The following is a 20,822-nucleotide window of genomic DNA, read 5'->3' as shown; positions in this document are numbered from 1 at the left end:
ACTCTTTGGAGGGGCTCCAACCGCAACCCCCCACCCACCCCCACCAACTATCTTTAAAGATAGTTTTACCCCTCCCACATGCTTTAAACACCTCTAAACTTATTAAAACACACTTTCTAATGCCTGCTTTTGTGATCACTTTACTGAAAAGTGACACCTAAGACAAGAGAATTTAGCTCGGTATATTTAAAAAAAAGAAATCCACAGAAAAATGTTCTTTTTGATCTGTCAAACTTGACTGTCCAGTGGTTAGCACGTCGGCTTCACAGTGCAGAGGTACCGGGTTCGATTCCAACTCCGGCCTCCCTGTGTGGAGTTTGCATGTTCTCCCCGGGCCTGCGTGGGTTTTCTCCGGGTGCTCCGGTTTCCTCCCACATTCCAAAAATATGCATGGCAGGCTGATTGAACACTCTAAAAATTGTCCCTAGGTGTGAGTGTGAGTGTGAGCGTGGATGGTTGTTCGTCTCTGTGTGCCCTGTGATTGGCTGGCAACCAATTCAGGGTGTCCCCCGCCTACTGCCCGAAGACAACTGGGATAGGCTCCTGCACCCCCCGCGACCCTAGTGAGGATCAAGCGGCTCGGAAGATGAATGAATGAATGAACTTGACTGTACCAGAGCGGCAAGCCACCTTTAAACATTACGGCAGATGCAAATCACACACTGACAGTCACTTGGGCTGAATTAACACTGCAAGTGTTAATGATGCAATGATTCAAAACAGAATCTTTTTTTTTTTTTTTGCTCTCAAAACTCAAAACTCCGATGTGCGTCAAATCTGAATGGGAATATCCTCTGATCTGAATTGGGGCTTTTTCGAAATGCTCGCATATATAGTACTCCGTCCATGTGAGCTTGATGTCACTGACGTATTCACAAACCTGTTTGCCGAAAAAAACAAAAACAAAAACAAAACACATGAAAAAAAAAACAAGATCTGAGCAAATCCGTGGCAAGTTAAAGAGGGGCTAAATATGCTACATTAGAGAGGCATGGCGCTCATTCAAAAGGAAAAATAATTGCAGATTTTGGCCACCGGAGGTCATTTCAATCAAACCAACATAAGGCTGTGTCGTTTTTGGGTTACACAGTTCCCCCTTAATATTGCGGTTAGTCGTTAGTGCATATTGCTGATTTTTTTAATGGCTTTTCAGTGTAAAGTGGACAGTTGTAAATACAATGGAAAACAAATTATAATTTTAACCCCCCCCCCCCCAAAAAAAAGTTTGAAAAAAAACAGGGATACACCTCCATAAGCCGTTTTTATGGAAAGCAGGAGTGAGCCCCCTTCCCCCCCTCAAAAAAAAAAACCCAAAACAAAAACCACAAAAACAAAATAATAAAAAAAAAATAGAAAAAACTTGGGTAAAAAAAAAAATTAAAAACAGTGAATAGATGAATTTACAGGCGCCAACCCCCAAGTATGCCAGGGTCCACGGTACAGTCAGGTCTGAATTTAAAATTTCGGACTTTCAGTGTGCCACGACATGCCAGTCAGCAGTCAGGTCTACCGGAAAGGATGCAGTGTGATTCAGATGCCAGAAGGCGAGGCAGAGAAGGTCCCTAACTAATCTCCAGTCATATTTGTTGTTCGCACAGCAGAGAGTGAACATACGCCTGTGAGTTTTGTCGTCAGATGTTTGCATGTGTTGCCGCTAATTTGATGTTAGCATGAGCTAGTGGACTTTTGTTATGACATGTTTTGGTTGAATATTTTGCTATAAACGTGCAAAATCGGGGCGATCTGATGTGCCACATAAGGCTGCGGCGAAATCAACGATGATGATGATGATGATGGAGAGCTTCCAAGCATACAGTGACACATAAACAAACAAATAAAGTTCACTCAATCGCTTTTCTTGGTGCAAATCCTTTAAAATGACAGGCTGCTTTTACTTTGAAAAGCAAAAAAGTTCGAGCCCAAACGAGCGTTCCGAAAAGAGGGAATGAATATGGATCCAAGGTTATTGAGACATGGAGACAAATTGTAAATCAAAACCTTTGTTGGCGAACAACATGACAGACGCATTAGCCTGATGAACGATTATTGGGGTAAATGCCAGCCTTCATCAAAGCGGGATGCGACACGAATAAGCTTTATTTAAATACCGCAACATATCAAACTGTATTGAACTTCACGCATCATTAAAAGTTTTGGCGTGCAGTGAAACCGCCGAAGATTAACGGAGTCCAACTCGTTCTCAATTCAATGTCATTTCATCACGTAAAAAGGCAATTAATGTGTTGTGGATTCAAACTGTCGCACTCTTAAAACATTGATTTAACAATATTTTGGGAACATTTTAGCAGTCCTGTTTGGGCTAATTAGCTGTTGTACAATTATGTTTCATTATGAAATAAAAAAAAAGTACTCTGCTTTTTGAAGGCTCCTGATATGAATGTGGAATATTTTTTGTGCCACACATCATTTTGAGGTTTTCTACAAAGTGCTCATCTGGTCATTTTCATGCTAGCCATAATGCTAAAAGCTACATGCTATTAAGGTTAGCATAGGTTGCGAAAATACCTTATTGCATGGAAATTGGTATTTCATTCAGCAAAGTGCTTCTCTAGTCATTTTCATGCTAGTAACTAGCCATAATGCTAAAAGCTACATGCTATTAAGGTTAGCATAGGTTGCGAAAAGTCCTTATTGCATGGAAATTGGTGTTTCATTCTGCAAAGTGCTTCTCTGGTCATTTTCATGCTAGTAACTAGCCATAATGCTAAAAGCTACATGCTATTAAGGTTAGCATAGGTTGCGAAAAGACCTTATTGCATGGAATTTGGTATTTCATTCAGCAAAGTGCTTCTCTAGTCATTTTCATGCTAGTAACTAGCCATAATGCTAAAAGCTACTTGCTATTTACGTTAGCATCTGTTGTGAAAAGAGGCAAATTCTGACAGATCACTTTGGTTCCACACCAAATTTGTTCCACTGCGTGTCATGAAATAATAAAACGTCGGATTGTACATCTGTACAATATTAATACTTGAACCGGGTGTTTCAGCGTCACGTGCACTTTGCAGTGATTTGTTGTTCCTGAAAGTGTCTGTTTTGTCGGCTTGCCACGTTCATTTGTAGATTTGTGCAATTATGATTAGTGTGCACCACTATAAAGGTTATTATGTTTCTTTAATCCATCCGCCATCGAGATTAGTTTATCATCCATCTTTTATTTGTAGCTTCCTCTCACTCTTATTTATTTATTATTATTTTTTTAAACATATTTTAAAATAAATCAACCTGGCCTTTTAATGAGTCGCCGTTCTACTGTATTATGCTCCTATTAAATTTGGATGAGAACCCACACACACTTGACTGATGAAATGCATCCCGGCTGATATGATTCGATTTGCATGAAATGTTAAACTGATAGGTAAAAAGACTTTGACTCACAAATTCGGGTCTGCTGATTAAAGTATGCTTGTCGTCCTCAAAATGAAACAAAAATTTACTTTATTTTTCACACTCAAATGTCAGGGAGAAAGTTCTTCCCTTGATAATCGGACCCTCAAGACTCTTGTTTTAGTAGTTTGGCTGCAGACTGATGCAACGGCGCGCTTCTCTGCACTTGTACACATGTAATTAGCCAAATGACACGCAACGGTGAAAGTAACAAAATAAATTATGAGGGTGGGAGGGGGGGAGAAGTAGGTCAGCGTTTCTCAAAACAATTGCAACCCCATCGCAACCCCCCTTTGAATTATAAAGTAATGTGAACGCCGCCCTTGTGAACTACTAAAACACTTACAAGCGCCAACACTGTCTAGCCTAAATGAGATTCCAACTTCACGTTGGTTATCCTTTTTTAGACTCAAGCCAGTTTTCTGATCCAAATAGGCAAGCCAGAGAAAAACACAAAACAAAGTCAATTTGGCTTCCGCTCAGAGCCACTTCGAAGTCTCTGTGAAAAGTTTTGTCTGCGTTCCATTGAATGGCTCCAAAATGCTAAACAGTTTTGTACCTAGAAATAGAAATAATCCTTTGTAACGCCTCAGTCGGGAAAGGTGAAATAATGAGTCGCTGCGTCATCTCGAGTCGGAGACCCAATCGAAACTGCGACCGGGTATCTTCAGAACATAGGAGTCATTCCTTCTCTTAAAGTCCAACTGAGTGTCAACAATTGGAGAAGACCTTTTTGTATACCGATATTCTGTTTCGGATCCCTAGAGAGTGGCTACGTACTGCTTGGCTAATGCTGAGGAAAGATTTTGTTAGCTCGATGATTACGAGTAGCTGCACTTAAAGCCTCAAGAATGCCAACTACGAGGCACACATGAGCCCTGATAAGACCGCATGAATTGAGGGGGTAAAATTGAGTCCTAGACGGCTTTTTGTTTTTGACGATGATTTCCAAAAAAATGTCTGTACGTTGTTTCTAACGTGTCAGATTTTTGACATAACTCGAGTGGTGTTTTGTTATTGGACTTCTGTGCTCGTCACCTAGAGCCGCTTCTCCTCCACATCGAGAGGAGCCAGATGAGGTGGCTCGGGCATCTAATTAGGATGCCTCCTGGACGCCTCCCTGGTGAGGTGTTCCGGGCATGTCCCGCTGGCAGGAGACCCCGAGGACGACCCAGGACACGCTGGAGAGACTATGTCACCCAGCTGGCATGGGAACGCCTCGGGATCCGCCAGGACGAGCTCGAAGAAGTGGCTGGGGAGAGGGAAGTCTGGGCTTCCCTCCTAAAGCTGCTGCCCCCGTGACCCGACCCCGGATAAGCGGTGGAAAATGGATGGATGGATGAATGGATGGACGGTTTTCAAGTATGACCTCCAAAAGCTGACGCAATACGGATTTTACAATTTATAGCTATGACGGTTCCAAAAATAGTTCCACCTGTTACCTACCCTAACCCTTAATTCATAAATATGAGTAAATCTCTTGCTATCATAGATGCAAAGGCTGTCAATTGATGGTAATCTGTGCGTCCTGCAAAAATCAACGCAGCTCTGCTTACCTTGTGGCTTTTATGTAGTGTGTCAGTTGAAAGTGCTCCTGCATCTTCACCTAGCCTCACCTTCAAGTCTCAGGCGAAATTCAGTGTTTCGGCCATTATGATGTAAATTAGCCGCAATGCTAAGAGCGGGTCACCCTATCTATGTGTCATCTTTTCTTTTTATTACATTTTTTTTTGGGCGAGATGCATTCAAACGATGCCGGTAGAGAAGAAGGCCGATTAGCCTCGCTCGAGTCATTCCCGCTGTTTTCCAAAATAGCTGTGCCTTCTTTGTCAAGTGACATCAAAGGTTTTCGTTTCACAAGTCGATAGGAGCTCCGGCTTTTGTCCTCTTTAATGGTTTTGCCTTCAAATTTGTTTGCACTTTTTTTTAAATGTCGTAAAAGCCACTCAAAGATTGACGTGCGTCCATTAAACCTGATTCATGGCTCTTCGTCCAGCCGCCTACTTTTGGAGAAGGAGGTAGTAGCGTCGCAATCACATTGTTTAATGGTAGACGGCGGTTTTATTGTCTGTTTTTTTTGTTTGTTTGTTTGTTTTTTGGCGGCGTTGGATTGCCACAATGGAGCTGTATTTGAAGTAAAAGCCCCCCACAGTGGGACCATTTCATTAATTTTACCCCCCCCCCCCCCCCTCCCTTGCTCCTCAACATAATGGACTGAATTGATTGCCGAAACCTCTCAAGCTCAAAACCCCTGCGCTCAGGAAATCACGGGGATGAGCAAACGCAGCGCCCGGCAGATGACACGCCGTCTCCCGGGACACGTGTAAGGCTTCATTTGATGAAAAAAAAACAAAACAAAACAAAACAACAACAACAAAAAAACTGCCTCACCGGTGTGTCTTCACCTAGGAAAAGTACAAACAATCAATTTGGTCCAGTTAGCCTCCCTTCGATCATGCTATTTTCCTTCAAGGGTGTTTGTTTTGCAGTGGTTGGGGGGCTCGTTCGGCACGGCGTTGTTCGATTCTTCCTGACGTTGGCAGAGCATCTCGAGTTCCTCTGTCAAGGTTTCATGAAATCTATGCAAATGGGTTGAATTTGGAACGTCGCGTGACTTCCTGTGATGTTCTCCACGTGTGGAAAAACTATGTTAATGAGTTTACTCATGATAGCCGGCGGTTGTCGAAATGACTTAGCGCTCCTCGCGACGGAACTACTTGAGGAAACAAAAGGCGCTCCGAGACGAAATGAAAGGTAACGCGACGAGGTGAGCGACGATTCCCTGCCAGCTTGTCGCGTCTGATAATGGACGCAAACGCATTCCGGCTCTGCGGGCATCTGAATTATTTAGATAACGTCTGTTTTTCTTATGATGTATTTTATCCTTAATCGATTCGCTGCTCTCGTCAGAGCAGTAATGATGGAGAGCTGAAGACTGGCATCAGAATAAGTTAAGTTGGGAGTGCAGTGCCTTGATCACCGAAGGAAATTAGGAACTTCCTGACCTGGTCGAGCGGCTGACGCTAACATGGAGTGCGCGCGTAACGATAATCCGGCGTCATTTGATTAAATCCCTCCGAGCAAAATCGGCAAAAGCCTGGTTAGGGGATTTCTTTTCAAGATGGTGAGCAACTATTCTGTGGGGAAATAATCTGGGCCAACGATGGGAAAACAAGAGGTTGTATTCTCTTCCGCTAATCAGCAGCTTTGGCTAGACTTCCCTGCCCCCTAGCCACTTCATCCAACTTTTCCGGGGTGAGATCATGGGTGTTCGCTGGAGACATGGCGTGTCCTCGGTCGTCACTGAGGCCTCCTCCCGATGGGACGTACCCAAGGAGACACCCTAACCAAATGCCCGAGCCAGATGGCACCTCCCTGGCTCCTCTCGGTACAGCGCAGCTATAGCTCTACTCCGAGCCCCTCCCTGATGACAAAGCGTCACACCCGAACAAAAGCTGCTCTGTCTTCAGGATGGTGAGCAACTATTCTGTGGGGAAATAATCTGGGCCAACGATGGGAAAACAAGAGGTTGTATTCTCTTCCGCTAATCAGCAGCTTTGGCTAGACTTCCCTGCCCACCCCAGCCACTTCATCCAACTTTTCCGCAGTGTTCGCTGGCCAGCCGGGAGACATAGCGTGTCCTCGGTCGTCACTGAGGCCTCCTCCCGATGGGACGTACCCAAGGAGACACCCTAACCAAATGCCCGAGCCAGATGGCACCTCCCTGGCTCCTCTCGGTACAGCGCAGCTATAGCTCTACTCCGAACACCTCCCTGATGACAAAGCGTCACACCCGAACAAAAGCTGCTCTGTCTTGAGTTGTTCAACATATCTACATTCAAAGCTGGACTTCTGATTTTGTCTCATATAAATCTATTTGTATCTGTCATGATTTGGTTTGGGACCAACAGGGGGCACTGTAGGGCTCCCGCTGCAGCTGCACACCTGTTGGTCATTAGGTAATTAGTGCTTTAAAAGGACTCCCAGCCCGACCACTCATTGTCGGGTCATTGTTGCTGTTTGCTCTTGGCTACCGTCATGTTTGTTTGTTGCCGTTTGTTTGCTGCTGTCAGGTTTGTTTCGGTCATGTTTTGGTCACGGTTCTGTTTTAGCTTCAGTTGTGATTTTTGTTTTCCTACTTTGGACTATGTTTGTTTTGGATTTAGTTTTCTCTGTTTTAATACACTTCTTCAAATACATCCTGCTCCTCCATCCTGCCTGCTTTTTGGGGTCCACCGACACCTTGCTACGTGACAGTATCTGATTTTCAAAGAAAACCGCGCCGTTGCGTGCTTTGTTTTCCTCTCCTCCTTGGACTTGTGAACGTATAGTAGCTCAAATCCTTATAGAGGGCAAAAAAAAAAAAGTCTTCTTGTGGTTCCTTTGTGGTTTCTAGCTTGCCTGCATCTCGGAGCTGCTGCGATGGCTCGAGACGCACGTTTGGTTCCTGTCATGTTTAATTCAGTCCGGTTTTTACCGCCTTAACTAACCTGAAGTCAGCTGACAAGCGAAGGGGACTTTGGTTTGGTTGAAGCTCGCTACGTTTGCCCGTTGATACCTTGAGAGTGACTTGTTAGTCGTCCGTTTTTTTTTTGAGGAGGCAACAAGCTGAAGGTTCCTCCCCAGAGATTCTCACCTGGAATGTTTATTCTTCGCCGTCATATCCGGTACTGTACTCAAGCTGTTGATTATTCATGAGAATGTAAATGCCGTGAACAGTCGCAGGCGCCATTAAGGGTAAATAAGTTGCGCTTGCGTGTTTTGATTGCAAAGAAGCTTGCATCAGTCATTCATATCAACACAGGTGGGGGTTGTGGGGGTGCAGGTGGGCGTCCCCTGGAAATTAATTTAGAACCTTGAGTTGTTGCCTCCGGTTCGGTTGGAGAAAAAAAAAGTGGCATCGCTCGCCATCCTCGGAGAAAAGGGGCAAAAAGCAAAGCACCCTCTCATTTTTTTTCGTCGACTGACCAATTAGCAAGAAATGATACTTGAAAGGAGGTGCTTCATGAAGCTTTACTTTGAGGGTGAGTGAGAGAGTAACAGATTTCATGTCGGAAAGCGCACCAACAGTTTATTGATGGCAAGCAGTTTGTACAAAATGAATCGCAGCTAAATTGCAGGCCGTGGGGGGCGGGGGGCGGGGGGGGGGGGCGAAGTGGCGTTGAGATGCCGCTCACGTCCCATTGAAAGCACTTTAAATTTTTCTGTTTTGAATCAAAGAAAAAAAATGGATTGATGCTGGATGTTCTTTTTTTTTCTTCTTTTTTTCTGTCCCGCTGACAAAAAAAAAAAAAGATTTGATTTGGTCCAGCAGTCATTGTGCCTCCATGCCGGGATGTTTATGTAAGATCGCTCGGTTGAGTGCCTGCGACATGCTTGTTGCCATGGAGGCTTGCAGCCCGCGGGGGTCAAAGTGCACATGACTTTGACAGTCCTTTCATGTTTTTTTTTTCCCCTCCTCTGTGTGTGTGTGTGTGTGTGTGTGTGGATTCCTCATTGGAATTGTGATGAAAGCGGGAAAAGCCGGCAAAGACAGAGAAAAGAAGCAGACCAGAATAGACGATTTGGATAAACGGATGACTTAAAACCAACTCCTTGGAGGGTGCATGTGAAGCCCATCTGAAGAAATGATTGGTTGACTTTCCCGGGGCAAAAGCTCCCTTTGCGCACATCAATAAAACATAAACATGAATAAATACGCTGCTTTTGCCCTCGCGGCGTTCTTACTTAATTTCACGTTTGCAAGTGAGCAACGAAGACTCATGGAAACGCCATTTTTACCTTGAAGCCTTTAGAATTCTACCGGCAGCCATTTTGGGCCATTTTATTTACATAAAAAGCCAGGCGGGGACACACACACACACAAACGCACATGTAGCATTTTGCCACTAATTCGGCTACATTTGTCGTGTTATTTTGTCGCACTCGCGATGTGGCCCACAACCATTTGCATATATATTCGAGGCTCCCTATTGAACGCATCCACGCTTACAGAGGCTATCAATAACAAGTGAAGTGAAGACGTGGGAACAGTCGGCAGCGCATGTACTCTTGATGTATCCACTCAGGGACAAATCACGCAAACAAGTCATCTGCCTCACTAGTCTGTCGGTCTCCCGAGGTAGCTCTGTGCTGACCCAATTCGAAGGGGTCGCCTCCTGTTAATGAGCCAGAAGCGCAAGCGAGATGGCAGCGGGGAGGGCTGAAAGATTTTGGAAAAGTAATTCAAGCGTGCCTGCGATTGCGATTTAATATTCCCTCTTCCCGTATCTATATATATATTGCGCGTCGTCCCGCACGCGGTCTGTCCTTCCGTCTGTCCCTTTTCAAAATGTACCTACTTCACAGCGCCGCTGCGCGCCGCCACTGCGCCGCCACTGCGCCGCCACTGCGCCGCTCAGGCAGTGGCTCACTACGATCGCGCGGGCATCTTAGCGAAAAAATGTTGTCTACCCACAAGCATTGCAATGAAATTGTTAGTTATTTAGTAGAGCTAAACATCTCTTTATTTTCGCGATAAGCAATGAAGATGAACAAAAAGTTGAACCAAGCAACAACACTTTTGTGGGCCGAAGGCCCACCTTACCAGCCTTCCGCAGGAACTAGCTGATGAGCCGCCCGGAGGGCGGCAAACCAGCTAGTAGGTTATAACAAACGCGAGCCATAAATTAATCGGTTGCTGTAATCCGATTTATGACGCACAAAGGTTTTGCTTTTAAGAGTAGGCTTAGGCAAAAATAAAGGCAAATGAAGCATGACTCAATTTGAACGATGGGCGATTTATTCATTCATTCATTCATCTTCCGAGCCGCTTGATCCTCATTAGGGTCGCGAGGGGCGCTGGAGCCTATCCCAGCTGTCTTGGGGCAGTAGGCGGGGGACACCCTGAATCGGTTGCCAGCCAATCGCAGGGCACACAGAAACGAACAACCATCCGCACTCACACTCACACCTAGGGACAATTTAGAGTGTTCAATCAGCCTGCCATGCATGTTTTGGGAATGTGGGAGGAAACCGGAGCACCCGGAGAGAACCCACGCAGGCCCGGGGAGAACATGCAAACTCCACACAGGGAGGCCGGAGCTGGAATCGAACCCGGTACCTCTGCACTGTGAAGCCGACGTGCTAACCACTGTACTACCGGGCCGCCCGGGCGATTTATCGCCTTCAAATTAAGAGTTGGGAATTTACGAAAAGCTGACTTGCGCTGTGGGTGGTAGCGATGACAACTTCACAAAATTAAAAAAAATAAGTGAAATTCTGTGAATTCATGTTGCTATAAATATGCAAACAAATGTATGGCAACTATTTATGTTTCATGGGCTACACTTCTGAACTCATATAGACAGAATCTAAAAAAAATGATATATACTGTACATATTAAACATTCATTCATTCATTCATTCATCTTCCGAGCCGCTTGATCCTCACTAGGGTCGCGGGGGGTGCTGGAGCCTATCCCAGCCGTCTTCGGGCATTAGGCGGGGGACACCCTGAATCGGTTGCCAGCCAATCGCAGGGCACACAGAGACGAACAACCATCCACGCTCACACTCACACCTAGGGACAATTTAGAGCGTCCAATCAGCCTGCCAAGCATGTTTTTGGAATGTGGGAGGAAACCGGAGCACCCGGAGAAAACCCACGCAGGCCCGGGGAGAACATGCAAACTCCACACAGGGAGGCCGGAGCTGGAATCGAACCCGGTACCTCTGCATATTAAACATTTTAATCGATTTTTTGGGATGGTGTATGGATTTCCCACACCCAAGCAATTATTTTTTTTGGGGGGGGTGACTCTCAGGGCTGAGGGGGGCAATTCCACGCGCTCATGTTTATTGGCAATTTTTCTGCGCATTTACAATACTATGTTTTTGGTTGCCATTTTTTTCTGAATATTTTTGGCCAAATTGCAATCTTTTAATTGGAGGGGGGGGGGGAATGGTTCGGACAAGCTATTTTTATTTTCTTCAAGGCAACTTTCGATGAAATCCCCGTAATCCAAAGCAATGAACTCTACCGTAAACCCGCCAATTAATTTGTTGGCATCCTTTTGCCGCTCCCGGATCAAATCGGTTTCCGCATTCACTTCAGCTGGCCGCAGCGAAGAGACAAACGATCGACGGAGCTTTCCTCCTCGTATCGCTTTTCTCAAAGTGAGCATTTAGGCCTGACATCACAACCGTTTAACCAAATCTTTTACACCAAATTGATTCAGACTCCAGCCCTCGGACCTGGCAGACACGAAACAGTTAGTTATGCTAATGCATATCTGTCTTAGTGATTGGTTAATTAACCCGTAATGTGGCTCGTCCTGGCCGAGCGCACGGGCTGCGTTTGAAGGCTGCGTGGCGGGTCAATTGGGTTTTCCACATCTTCAAAGACGTCTTAAAGACACGTCTTTTGTTCCGCCAAATGTGCCGCCGCTTTTTTTTTTCCAGCTTTAATCAGTCGTTCGGCAGGTCCCGCAAGGTTAATGTGTTTAAACTAACTGTAATTGAGCTTGTGACCCATCTTCCAGGCTTTATGAAATTTAGTCGGGATATGCCATATTTCTCTTCCTCGATTGTTATTCCAACTCCCTCCTTCCCTCCAGCCTCTTTGTTCACCCCCCACTCCCACACACCCACCCCCACCCCTCACGGCCTCCACTACTTCCTAAGCTGAGTTATGATCATTCCCATGGGGCGGTTTTTTATAATACAATTGGAGTGACAATAATGTGTTTGCAAACCATTTCACTTGGCCCTCTGTGCATTGGCAGCCCTTTTATGGGCCACAATTCCGACTCCCTAGAAACGCATTGTCCAGAGAACATGGACATACTGGACGGCCTCCAATTAGCCAAATGCATCCCGTTCGGCTAACAGACAAAAGTGTGTGTGTGAGAAAGCAACATTTTCAGTGTTCACTGAGCAATTACGTTTTGTGCAGACTTTTTTTCCTGCTGTCATTCCAAATGAGGGACACACACACACACACACACACACACACACACACACAGACGTCTGGCAGAGATTCTGCGAAGGTGCCAGCAAGCTGACGTTGAGTCACAACATGAGCGTGCCTTGCCTTGTCATTGGGATCCACTTGGAAATGACACTCATTAGGAACGGCGTGTGGTAGGTTTAGCTGGCGTAGGTAGCACTATTACCTTAATACAATTTTTTAAAAATAAGGTTAAAAAAATAATAACTTCAAAATGTTGTCCTTTTTTTCATTCATTCATTCATCTTCCGAGCCGCTTGATCCTCACTAGGGTCGCGGGGGGTGCTGGAGCTTATCCCAGCCGTCTTCGGGCATTAGGCGGGGGACACCCTGAATCGGTCGCCAGCCAATCGCAGGGCACACAGAAACGAACAACCATTCGCACTCACACTCACACCTAGGGACAATTTAGAGTGTTCAATCAGCCTGCCATGCATGTTTTTGGAACATGGGAGGAAACCGGAGCACCCGGAGAAAACCCACGCAGGCCCGGGGAGAACATGCAAACTCCACACAGGGAGGCCGGAGCTGGAATCGAACCCGGTACCTCCGCACTGTGAAGCCGACGTGCTAACCACTGGACTACCGGGCCGCTTACCTTATCATTCATTCATTCATTCATTCATTCATCTTCCGAGCCGCTTGATCCTCACTAGGGTCGCGGGGGGTGCTGGAGCCTATCCCAGCAGTCTTCGGGCAGTAGGCGGGGGACACCCTGAATCAGTTGCCAGCCAATCGCAGGGCACACAGAAACGAACAACCATTCGCACTCACACTCACACCTAGGGACAATTTAGAGTGTCCAATCAGCCTGCCAAGCATGTTTTTGGAACATGGGAGGAAACCGGAGCACCCGGAGAAAACCCACACAGGCCCGGGGAGGACATGCAAACTCCACACAGGGAGGCCGGAGCTGGAATCGAACCCAGTACCTCTGCACTGTGAAGCCGACGTGCTAACCACTGGACTACCGGGCCGCCCACTATTATCTTAATACATTTTTTTAAACTAAGGTTAAAAAAATAATAACTTCAAAATGTATTTTTTTTTTTTTTTTTTTTTTTGTATTCGTCAAATGACACCAGCTTCAACCACCCTTCCATTGAAGTGATGGAAAAGGAGACCGGCCCTCACCATTGCATTTGAGGCCCTGTTGTTGATCGAGACAAGCACACATCTACAAAATGAAAACACTCGCAAGGATCATGGAGCAAACGCTAACGCGCAGATTAACCGAGTGGTAAACTGATTCCGGGCTTCTTGGTGTCACTTGTTCCGACACAAATGCACTACTGTGCTACTATGTGGCTGCGACTTTCGGCTTTACGGAACATTGAACATAAAATAACCATACGGCAGCGGAACACGTAACATAAATCATTGTCAGTAATGCCATCGTAACAACTATTCCCTCATGCGCCGTGTTTCTGAGAAGCAGTTACGGATGAAAGAGAAGAGAATCAAAGTCTCCTTCCACTACTGGTTCAGAGATGTCTTACTTTGTTCCAGCTGCAGCTGTTGTGAAGGCGCCATCCAAATAAAGACGCTTTGTATTGTCTTCAAAACACTTCATGGAAAACGGTTTATTTCTTGACATTCACTTTTATTGTGTTTTTATATTTACATTTTACAATACTGCGCATTGTTTTCTTTCCTAAAACATGGAAAAGATTGCGATATTCTGATGTCTGGAACGGAATAATGGCATTTGAATTCATTTCAATGGAGTGAATTGCTTTCATGTGAGAGTCATAAGAATGACCTAGAAATTGCCAATTTGAACCAAACTGGCGGATTTCTTTTTTTTTTTTTTCCCCTTGAAATATTTTTGTGGGTTTAAATCAGATGCTTACCAAATGTCGTTTTGCCCGACTAATAAAACCATGTAAGCGAAAACACACTCAGACTTCCCTCTGCTCTCACGTTGCAGGTGATCCTCATCCTGACAAAGCTGTACGACTTCAACCTGGGCGCCGTTACCGAAAGTTCTCTGTGGAGGTACGTTGCTTTGAATCACATCGATGCACAGCGAGGCGACTGGCGCCGCCTCGAATTCGATAAACGTGTAAAAGCACCGCTAAGGAAAATATATTCATAGTTGGCTGCGCCATCTGGCGTGACTTATAGCGTGCGCGCGTTCTCGCCAGAGGATTAAAAAAAATGAAGATACATTGGAAGCCCGTGTGACGTATGTTTTAATAAAGCACCCACTGTGACGCCGAACGATTCTCGGCGGTGTGCGGAAGATTTTTTCAGATGTCTTTACATGACTTTTTACTTTTGCTCCTCTCATTTTGTCCAACTAGGAATGTTACTTTTTTCAAGGAAAGTAAAGTCAAGCGCGGTGATCTTGACTGATTGAGGCCTTGGGGTGGGGTGGGGGGGGGGGGGGTGGACAGTGACGTGTAGAAATGTTAACCTGGGAACATTAACCATGACAGTCAGAGTCCCCATCCATGTCCTAATTTCGGAGAATTGTTTGATGTTGTCGACTGCATGAATGATTCGTAAAAAAAAAGAAGCCAGCTGCCGGTGTTCAAAAATTCAGCAACTAATCAGAAAACAAACAAACACCAGTATGTTGTTATCATGAGCTAGTTTAGCATTTTTGGTGTTAGCACAGCTTGGGGGACACATTGTTTTGCGGGGAGTTTTGATTTGTTGTTGTGCCAAGTTAGCAAAACATGTAAAAGAATGAAAAAAGAAGTTGTGTATAATTGACATGTAAAAATGCATTTTTAGTTTTGCTTTTCTACTTGGGACAATTTTCTGCGCTATTTTTTTTTTTTACTTAAGGGGCCCTTTTTTCATGCCCAGTGCAAGTCTTGTACAACTGCTCACTTTCTTTTGGGCGTTTGCACTGTTGTGGGGGTGAACATAGACAGCGTTTCCCCCCCCAAAAAAATCAGTACAGAAGAAATCCACATTCGAAATAGTCGACGTATAAACAGACTCCCTGAAGTCTATGCAGGAGATTGAAGTTTACAAAGTATGTCCATAAGGATAATCCACTAGCGGTTGAAGTACAGTTGACACTTGGAGACCGCCGTATAAAATACTATTACATCCAAATTATTGAAAAATAACATGTTAATACAAAATAAAAATATTTGATGTAAACGGCAATTGATGAATACTTTTAATGGCCAGGTTGGGCCAGTATCTGTAATGGTGGCCTGACAGTGCCATCGATCCCAGGGCCATCGGGCCACCATTCATGTCGGACCCTGCCGGCAGTTCTACTTTTAACAGTCTTTTTAAAAAAAAATTCACAAGTATCAGTACTTGCCACCTCCACCTACCCGAGCCCTGATAGACACTTAGTCCGCTCTGCAGTCTAGGCAATAAACTACTTGAAGTATTGTGAGCTGTCAGGAGTCGTAAGCGTCCAAAAAAATAAACGGGGGTGCGCGTGGAGACCGAAAAGTAGCAGATGGATGGCAGCATTTTTTGTCCATTTGCACATTCACTTTGCTGGCGGGACTGACGAAAAAAAAAGAAGTCTGCTCAACAGTGTGACCGCCTTGTCTTCTCCTACCAGCACCTCTCACACGTCTCAACACAAAAGAAAAAAATATTTTGAGTCATGCAAGCGCAACGCTGCTGGTGTTCAATGACAGTTCAATTATAAAATGAGTTGCTCTAAACACCGAGGTTTTGGATTGTGAATAGAAAATGGTGGAAAATCAAATCGCAACAACAACAACAAAACATGTCTCAATATTCGGGCAAACAAAAGCCAGCAAACTATTTTATTTTATCTGGAAGCCATGCACTCACCGGCCACATCATTAGGTACACCCACACAAACAAAGATGATGATAGTTAGGATTCATTGATTACAATGCAAATGGTTTGGAATTTAATCCTGTTGTCATTCATACACATAGGTGTGGGGGAGGCCCTGGCATACATTGTCTGTGAATATCAAGTTTCTAAACATCTGTGATGACAAACAGGTCTGTGGATGGTGGCCTTGGAGCGCTTCAGCACAGCTTTTGAGTCGCAGATAAAGATTGGGGGTTCGGCTCGATTATAGTGGAGAGAAATGCCAACATGTTGGAAGCCGGGCAAGTTCAGGGACTTCACATTTGAAGAGAGTATGTACAAGATGTTGCAAAAGTTCATCTGAGGAACTGGCAAGGATAACCGGTTTTGCTTGAAAGGAGACATCTTTTAAGTCTATTCTCACATTACAGTCAGGTTTTAGTTTTTTTTGCGTAAAACGTGGTTTGCATTGATTTCATTCCTATAATGTAAGAAAGCTTTTATTTGTCCCACACTGGAGAAATTTGCTATTCATTTATAATGCCCTTTGCTGGAAAAGCAGAAGGCATTTTGTGTCTTAGAGTTTGATAGCAATGAGTAATGGACATGTGTTCAATGCAGTTTTTTTTTAAGCGTTTGTCAAGAAACGGAATACCCTATCGAACATTCATTCATTCATTCATCTTCCGTACCGCTTGATCCTCACTAGGGTCGCGGGGGGTGCTGGAGCCCATCCCAGCCGTCTCCGGGCAGTAGGCGGGGGACACCCTGAATCGGTTGCCAGCCAATCGTAGGGCACACATAGACGAACAACCATCCACGCTCACACTCACACCTAGGGACAATTTAGAGTGTTCAATCAGCGTGCCACGCATGTTTTTTTTGGAATGCGGGAGGAAACCGGAGCACCCGGAGAAAACCCACGCAGGCCCGGGGAGAACATGCAAACTCCACACAGGGAGGCCGGAGCTGGAATCGAACCTGGTACCTCTGCACTGTGAAGCCGACGTGCTAACCACTGGACTACCGGGCCGCCCCTATCGAACATTTGGGGGGAAAAAAAATTGATAAGGCATTCATTTCATAGTGCGATTGTGAGCGTGAATCGTTTGTCTGTGTGTGTGCCCTGCGATTGGCTGGCGACCAGTCCAGGGTGTACCCCGCCTACTGCCCGTAGACAGCTAGGATTTGGCTCCAGCATGCCCGTGACTCTCGCTAGGATAAGCGGACCAGATTGCGTACGGACAGATAGATGGCACATTGCTCTAGTGGATCAAAATGGTATTACACTACATACCGAATGGGCGCCATCTTGTTCACAGATGGCGCCCGATGGTTGTTTAGCCATCCCAAGTGTTTCCCTCTTAAGCCACCTTCTTGTCAGAAGTAATTAAGTCACCACTATAGTCATTCCAATTTGGTGTGCGCGCCTGTCAGGCTCATCAATAAGAATTCATTTCATCAAGGATCATACCAGAGAACTAAATTCAGCCTTCTAACATGCGCGCCCCCCTCCTCACTCCTCACCTTCTCACAGTCTGAGGAGAACTCATTTCACTGTGAAACACATCAGTCCGTCAAGTTTCAAATGAATATCGGTTTCACCAGAGGCGCTGCAAAGATTTACGCTTGACTTCACGCCTTTTTGAGTACCTCGTCGAGAGTAGAGGAAGTCTTCCATCATGGAGGGGACTGGGTCACAACGCCGTACCCCTAAGAAAATGACTGCGCACCTCAGGCGCTTTGTGCCGGTATTAGAAAAAAACACACACGCATAGATGTTATGAAAAAGAAGTGAGCATGCGTCGATTTCTGTGATAAGAACGTCAATGATTGATGGTCCACAATAGCTGGCAGCCAGTCGCCGGCGATATCCGTGATGTTTGGATCGATGTGGCGACTCGCACCAGTCCTCCTGTGTTTTTCAAACGACTGCTTCTTTTCTGCGAAATCAACTTTGCTGTGCAATAACCTCACAGATTTTTTTTTTGCCCAGCCATTCCGATGTGGCAGCTGAAAGCAGCACTTAGGCTGCACAAATGTGTTTAGGGGATAAGTCTTTGAAAACAATGTCAACAGCAAATGGGACGCTTCAGATTCATGCGCGGGCAACGATAGCAGACATTGCTCGGATATCTATCCAATTATGTAGTGAAATTATATTTGCGGGCGCTCAGGTAGAACGGATGGTGCGGATTCAAGGGGGTGGCGGGGGAGGCGGGCGGGGATTTATGAGGATTGGGATGACAAGCGCATTTACCCTTGTCATGGACGCGTGCACATGGAAGGGACATGGAGAAGTGACAGCAGCATGTGACCGAACTAAGCCCGAGAAATTATTTGTCAGGTTTCGCATGCAATACTTTAATTATGTCACCAATGAAATGCAAGAAATCCAATTCCAGGTTGTTTAATGCCACTCGCGTTTGAAGTTTAGCGTCAAGTTATATACAAAACAAAGAAAATGACGAAAACAACTTCATCGGTTAACCTTTAGAAAGTTCATTTAGCTTCATTGCTGACAAACAATGCAAAAAACGCCAGAGACAGGCTAACAGGCTAACATCATCAGTGTCATGATGTGATGTTTTAAGTAGCCGAAATGTAAAGACAAGGGGTGGCGCAACACATGTAGACAGACAATACGACAACGCGTTTACACTTTACAGGATTTTTTATTGTTGTTGTTGTTTATGTAACCCCAGCATGTATGTGTGTGTGTGTTTTTATTTAATGCAGGTCCAGCGACTATGGGAGCACCTACACAAAGCTCAATGACAAAGTGGGCTCAAGGACCGTGCTGAGTTACCTTTACGTGTGCCCCACCAACAAACGGAAGGTCATCTCGTCCTCTCTTGTGATATTATAATAGAAAATATCATTTCATGAATTATTATAAATAGTTTGACTTATTCAAAGTACTGGCACGCGATTTGTGGCCTTTGTTTTATCGTGTTTTCTGAAAACATTCAAAAAGGTCTCAAAAAGGGGGGGGGTGGGGGGGTTGTTTTTCTCGTTTTCCGAAAAAGACTGAAGCAAAAAAATCATACAAAATAACGGATACTCAGCTTTGGGAAAATTGGAACTAAACCTGTCTTTATTTAAAAGGTAACTTAAAAATCGATAGCCTAGCTTACTAAACATCGCGTAATGGTAGTTTTCTTGATACCAGTGTCGTCCAGATCATGGTAATCCGTAAAGGTTGAGTCTGGCAACTAGGCTCTTGGTGTTATTTTTTTGTTTTATTTCCTGTTTAAGAAAAATTTAGAAGAAAAATAAACTTGGGCAATCATGCTATCAGGCTAACAAAAAGACCTGAGCGGAGTTAGCCCACTCTACTTCTCAGCGGCTCAACTGCCAGCGAGACGACTGCGACTCTCATACGCCGTCCCTCCTCTCTCCTCTCAGATAATGATGCTGAGCGACCCGGAGGTGGAGAGCGCCGTTCTGATCAGCTCGGACGAGGGGGCGAGCTTCGAGAAGCATCCTATTAGCTTCAACGTTCTCAGCCTCCTCTTCCACCCGGCTCAGGAGAACTGGATCCTGGCCTACAGCCATGACGGCAAGGTAGATTTTTAAGCGCAGCAGCGCTAGCGAAATTGCTCGGATTGTCGTGCGGATGCCTTGATTGCGGTGGGGGCTGCTGGCTATGTACCTACCGCTGTTATTACCGTTGCTATTATCTTGCAGCTGTACAGCTCCATGGACTTTGGGAAGAGATGGCAGCTCGTGCACGACAACGTGATGCCGGGTCGATTCTACTGGTACGATCACGCATGCGTGCGCGGACACGCACGTGTAGGTGTAATTAGACCGACAATGAAGTAAATCTAAAAAAAAAAAAAGAAAAAAAAGGGCCTTTTCATTCCACAAATATGATTTTTTTTCTGTATTCTCCCGAAACTGTGTACTTTTCTTTCTTCCTCAAGTGACTTTACTTCCCCAAATTGACAGTTTTGTTTGGAAAAATATCTAATTAATTTTGAAAATATAGGGGGGGGGTTGCTCAGTATTTTATTTATTTATTTATTTATTTATTTTTGTATCCAACTTCATTCCATAACTAAAATTTCAAAAACCTTTTGTTGAAAAAAAAAGTCAAAATGCCATTTTTCTCCATAGTATGACTTTATGGCTTTGATATAAAATAAATATTTACATATAAAATATTGGCGGCCCGGTAGTCCAGTGGTTAGCACGTCGGCTTCACAGTGCAGAGGTACCGGGTTCGATTCCAGCTGCGGCCTCCCTGTGTGGAGTTTGCATGTTCTCCCCGGGCCTGCGTGGGTTTTCTCCGGGTGCTCCGGTTTCCTCCCACATTCCAAAAACATGCGTGGCAGGCTGATTGAACACTCTAAATTGTCCCTAGGTGTGAGTGTGAGTGCGAATGATTGTTCGTCTCTGTGTGCCCTGCGATTGGCTGGCAACCGATTCAGGGTGTCCCCCGCCTACTGCCCGGAGACAGCTGGGATAGGCTCCAGCACCCCCCGCGACCTTAGTGAGGATCAAGCGGTTCGGAAGATGAATGAATGAATGAATATAAAATATTTTCACTTAAAATTTCATAACTTTAATCTAAAAGTCTATCATTTATTTCCTTGGAAATAGACAACTTTATTCCAATAAGATTACAAATTTCACCATGAAAATAACATATT

The 20,822-nt window shown here is 45.0% G+C and overlaps 1 protein-coding gene across 2 annotated transcripts in view; it reads left to right on the top strand.

Annotated features, from left to right (window-relative positions):
• The window catches only part of sorcs3b (sortilin related VPS10 domain containing receptor 3b), a 63,576-nt gene that overhangs the window by 11,818 nt on the left and 30,936 nt on the right, over positions 1-20,822 (top strand). For both annotated transcript variants that reach the window (XM_052079395.1, XM_052079394.1), the window contains 4 exons: positions 14,327-14,394; positions 18,904-19,003; positions 19,573-19,731; positions 19,855-19,928. In XM_052079395.1, the coding sequence (XP_051935355.1) occupies positions 14,327-14,394; positions 18,904-19,003; positions 19,573-19,731; positions 19,855-19,928 (401 nt within the window). The remainder of the gene's footprint in view (positions 1-14,326; positions 14,395-18,903; positions 19,004-19,572; positions 19,732-19,854; positions 19,929-20,822) is intronic.

This window comes from Hippocampus zosterae, chromosome 11, assembly GCF_025434085.1.
Source record: "Hippocampus zosterae strain Florida chromosome 11, ASM2543408v3, whole genome shotgun sequence".
NCBI lineage: Eukaryota > Metazoa > Chordata > Actinopteri > Syngnathiformes > Syngnathidae > Hippocampus > Hippocampus zosterae.
Note: the sequence above shows the minus strand (reverse complement) of the source record. Positions and strands in the feature narration are given on the sequence as shown.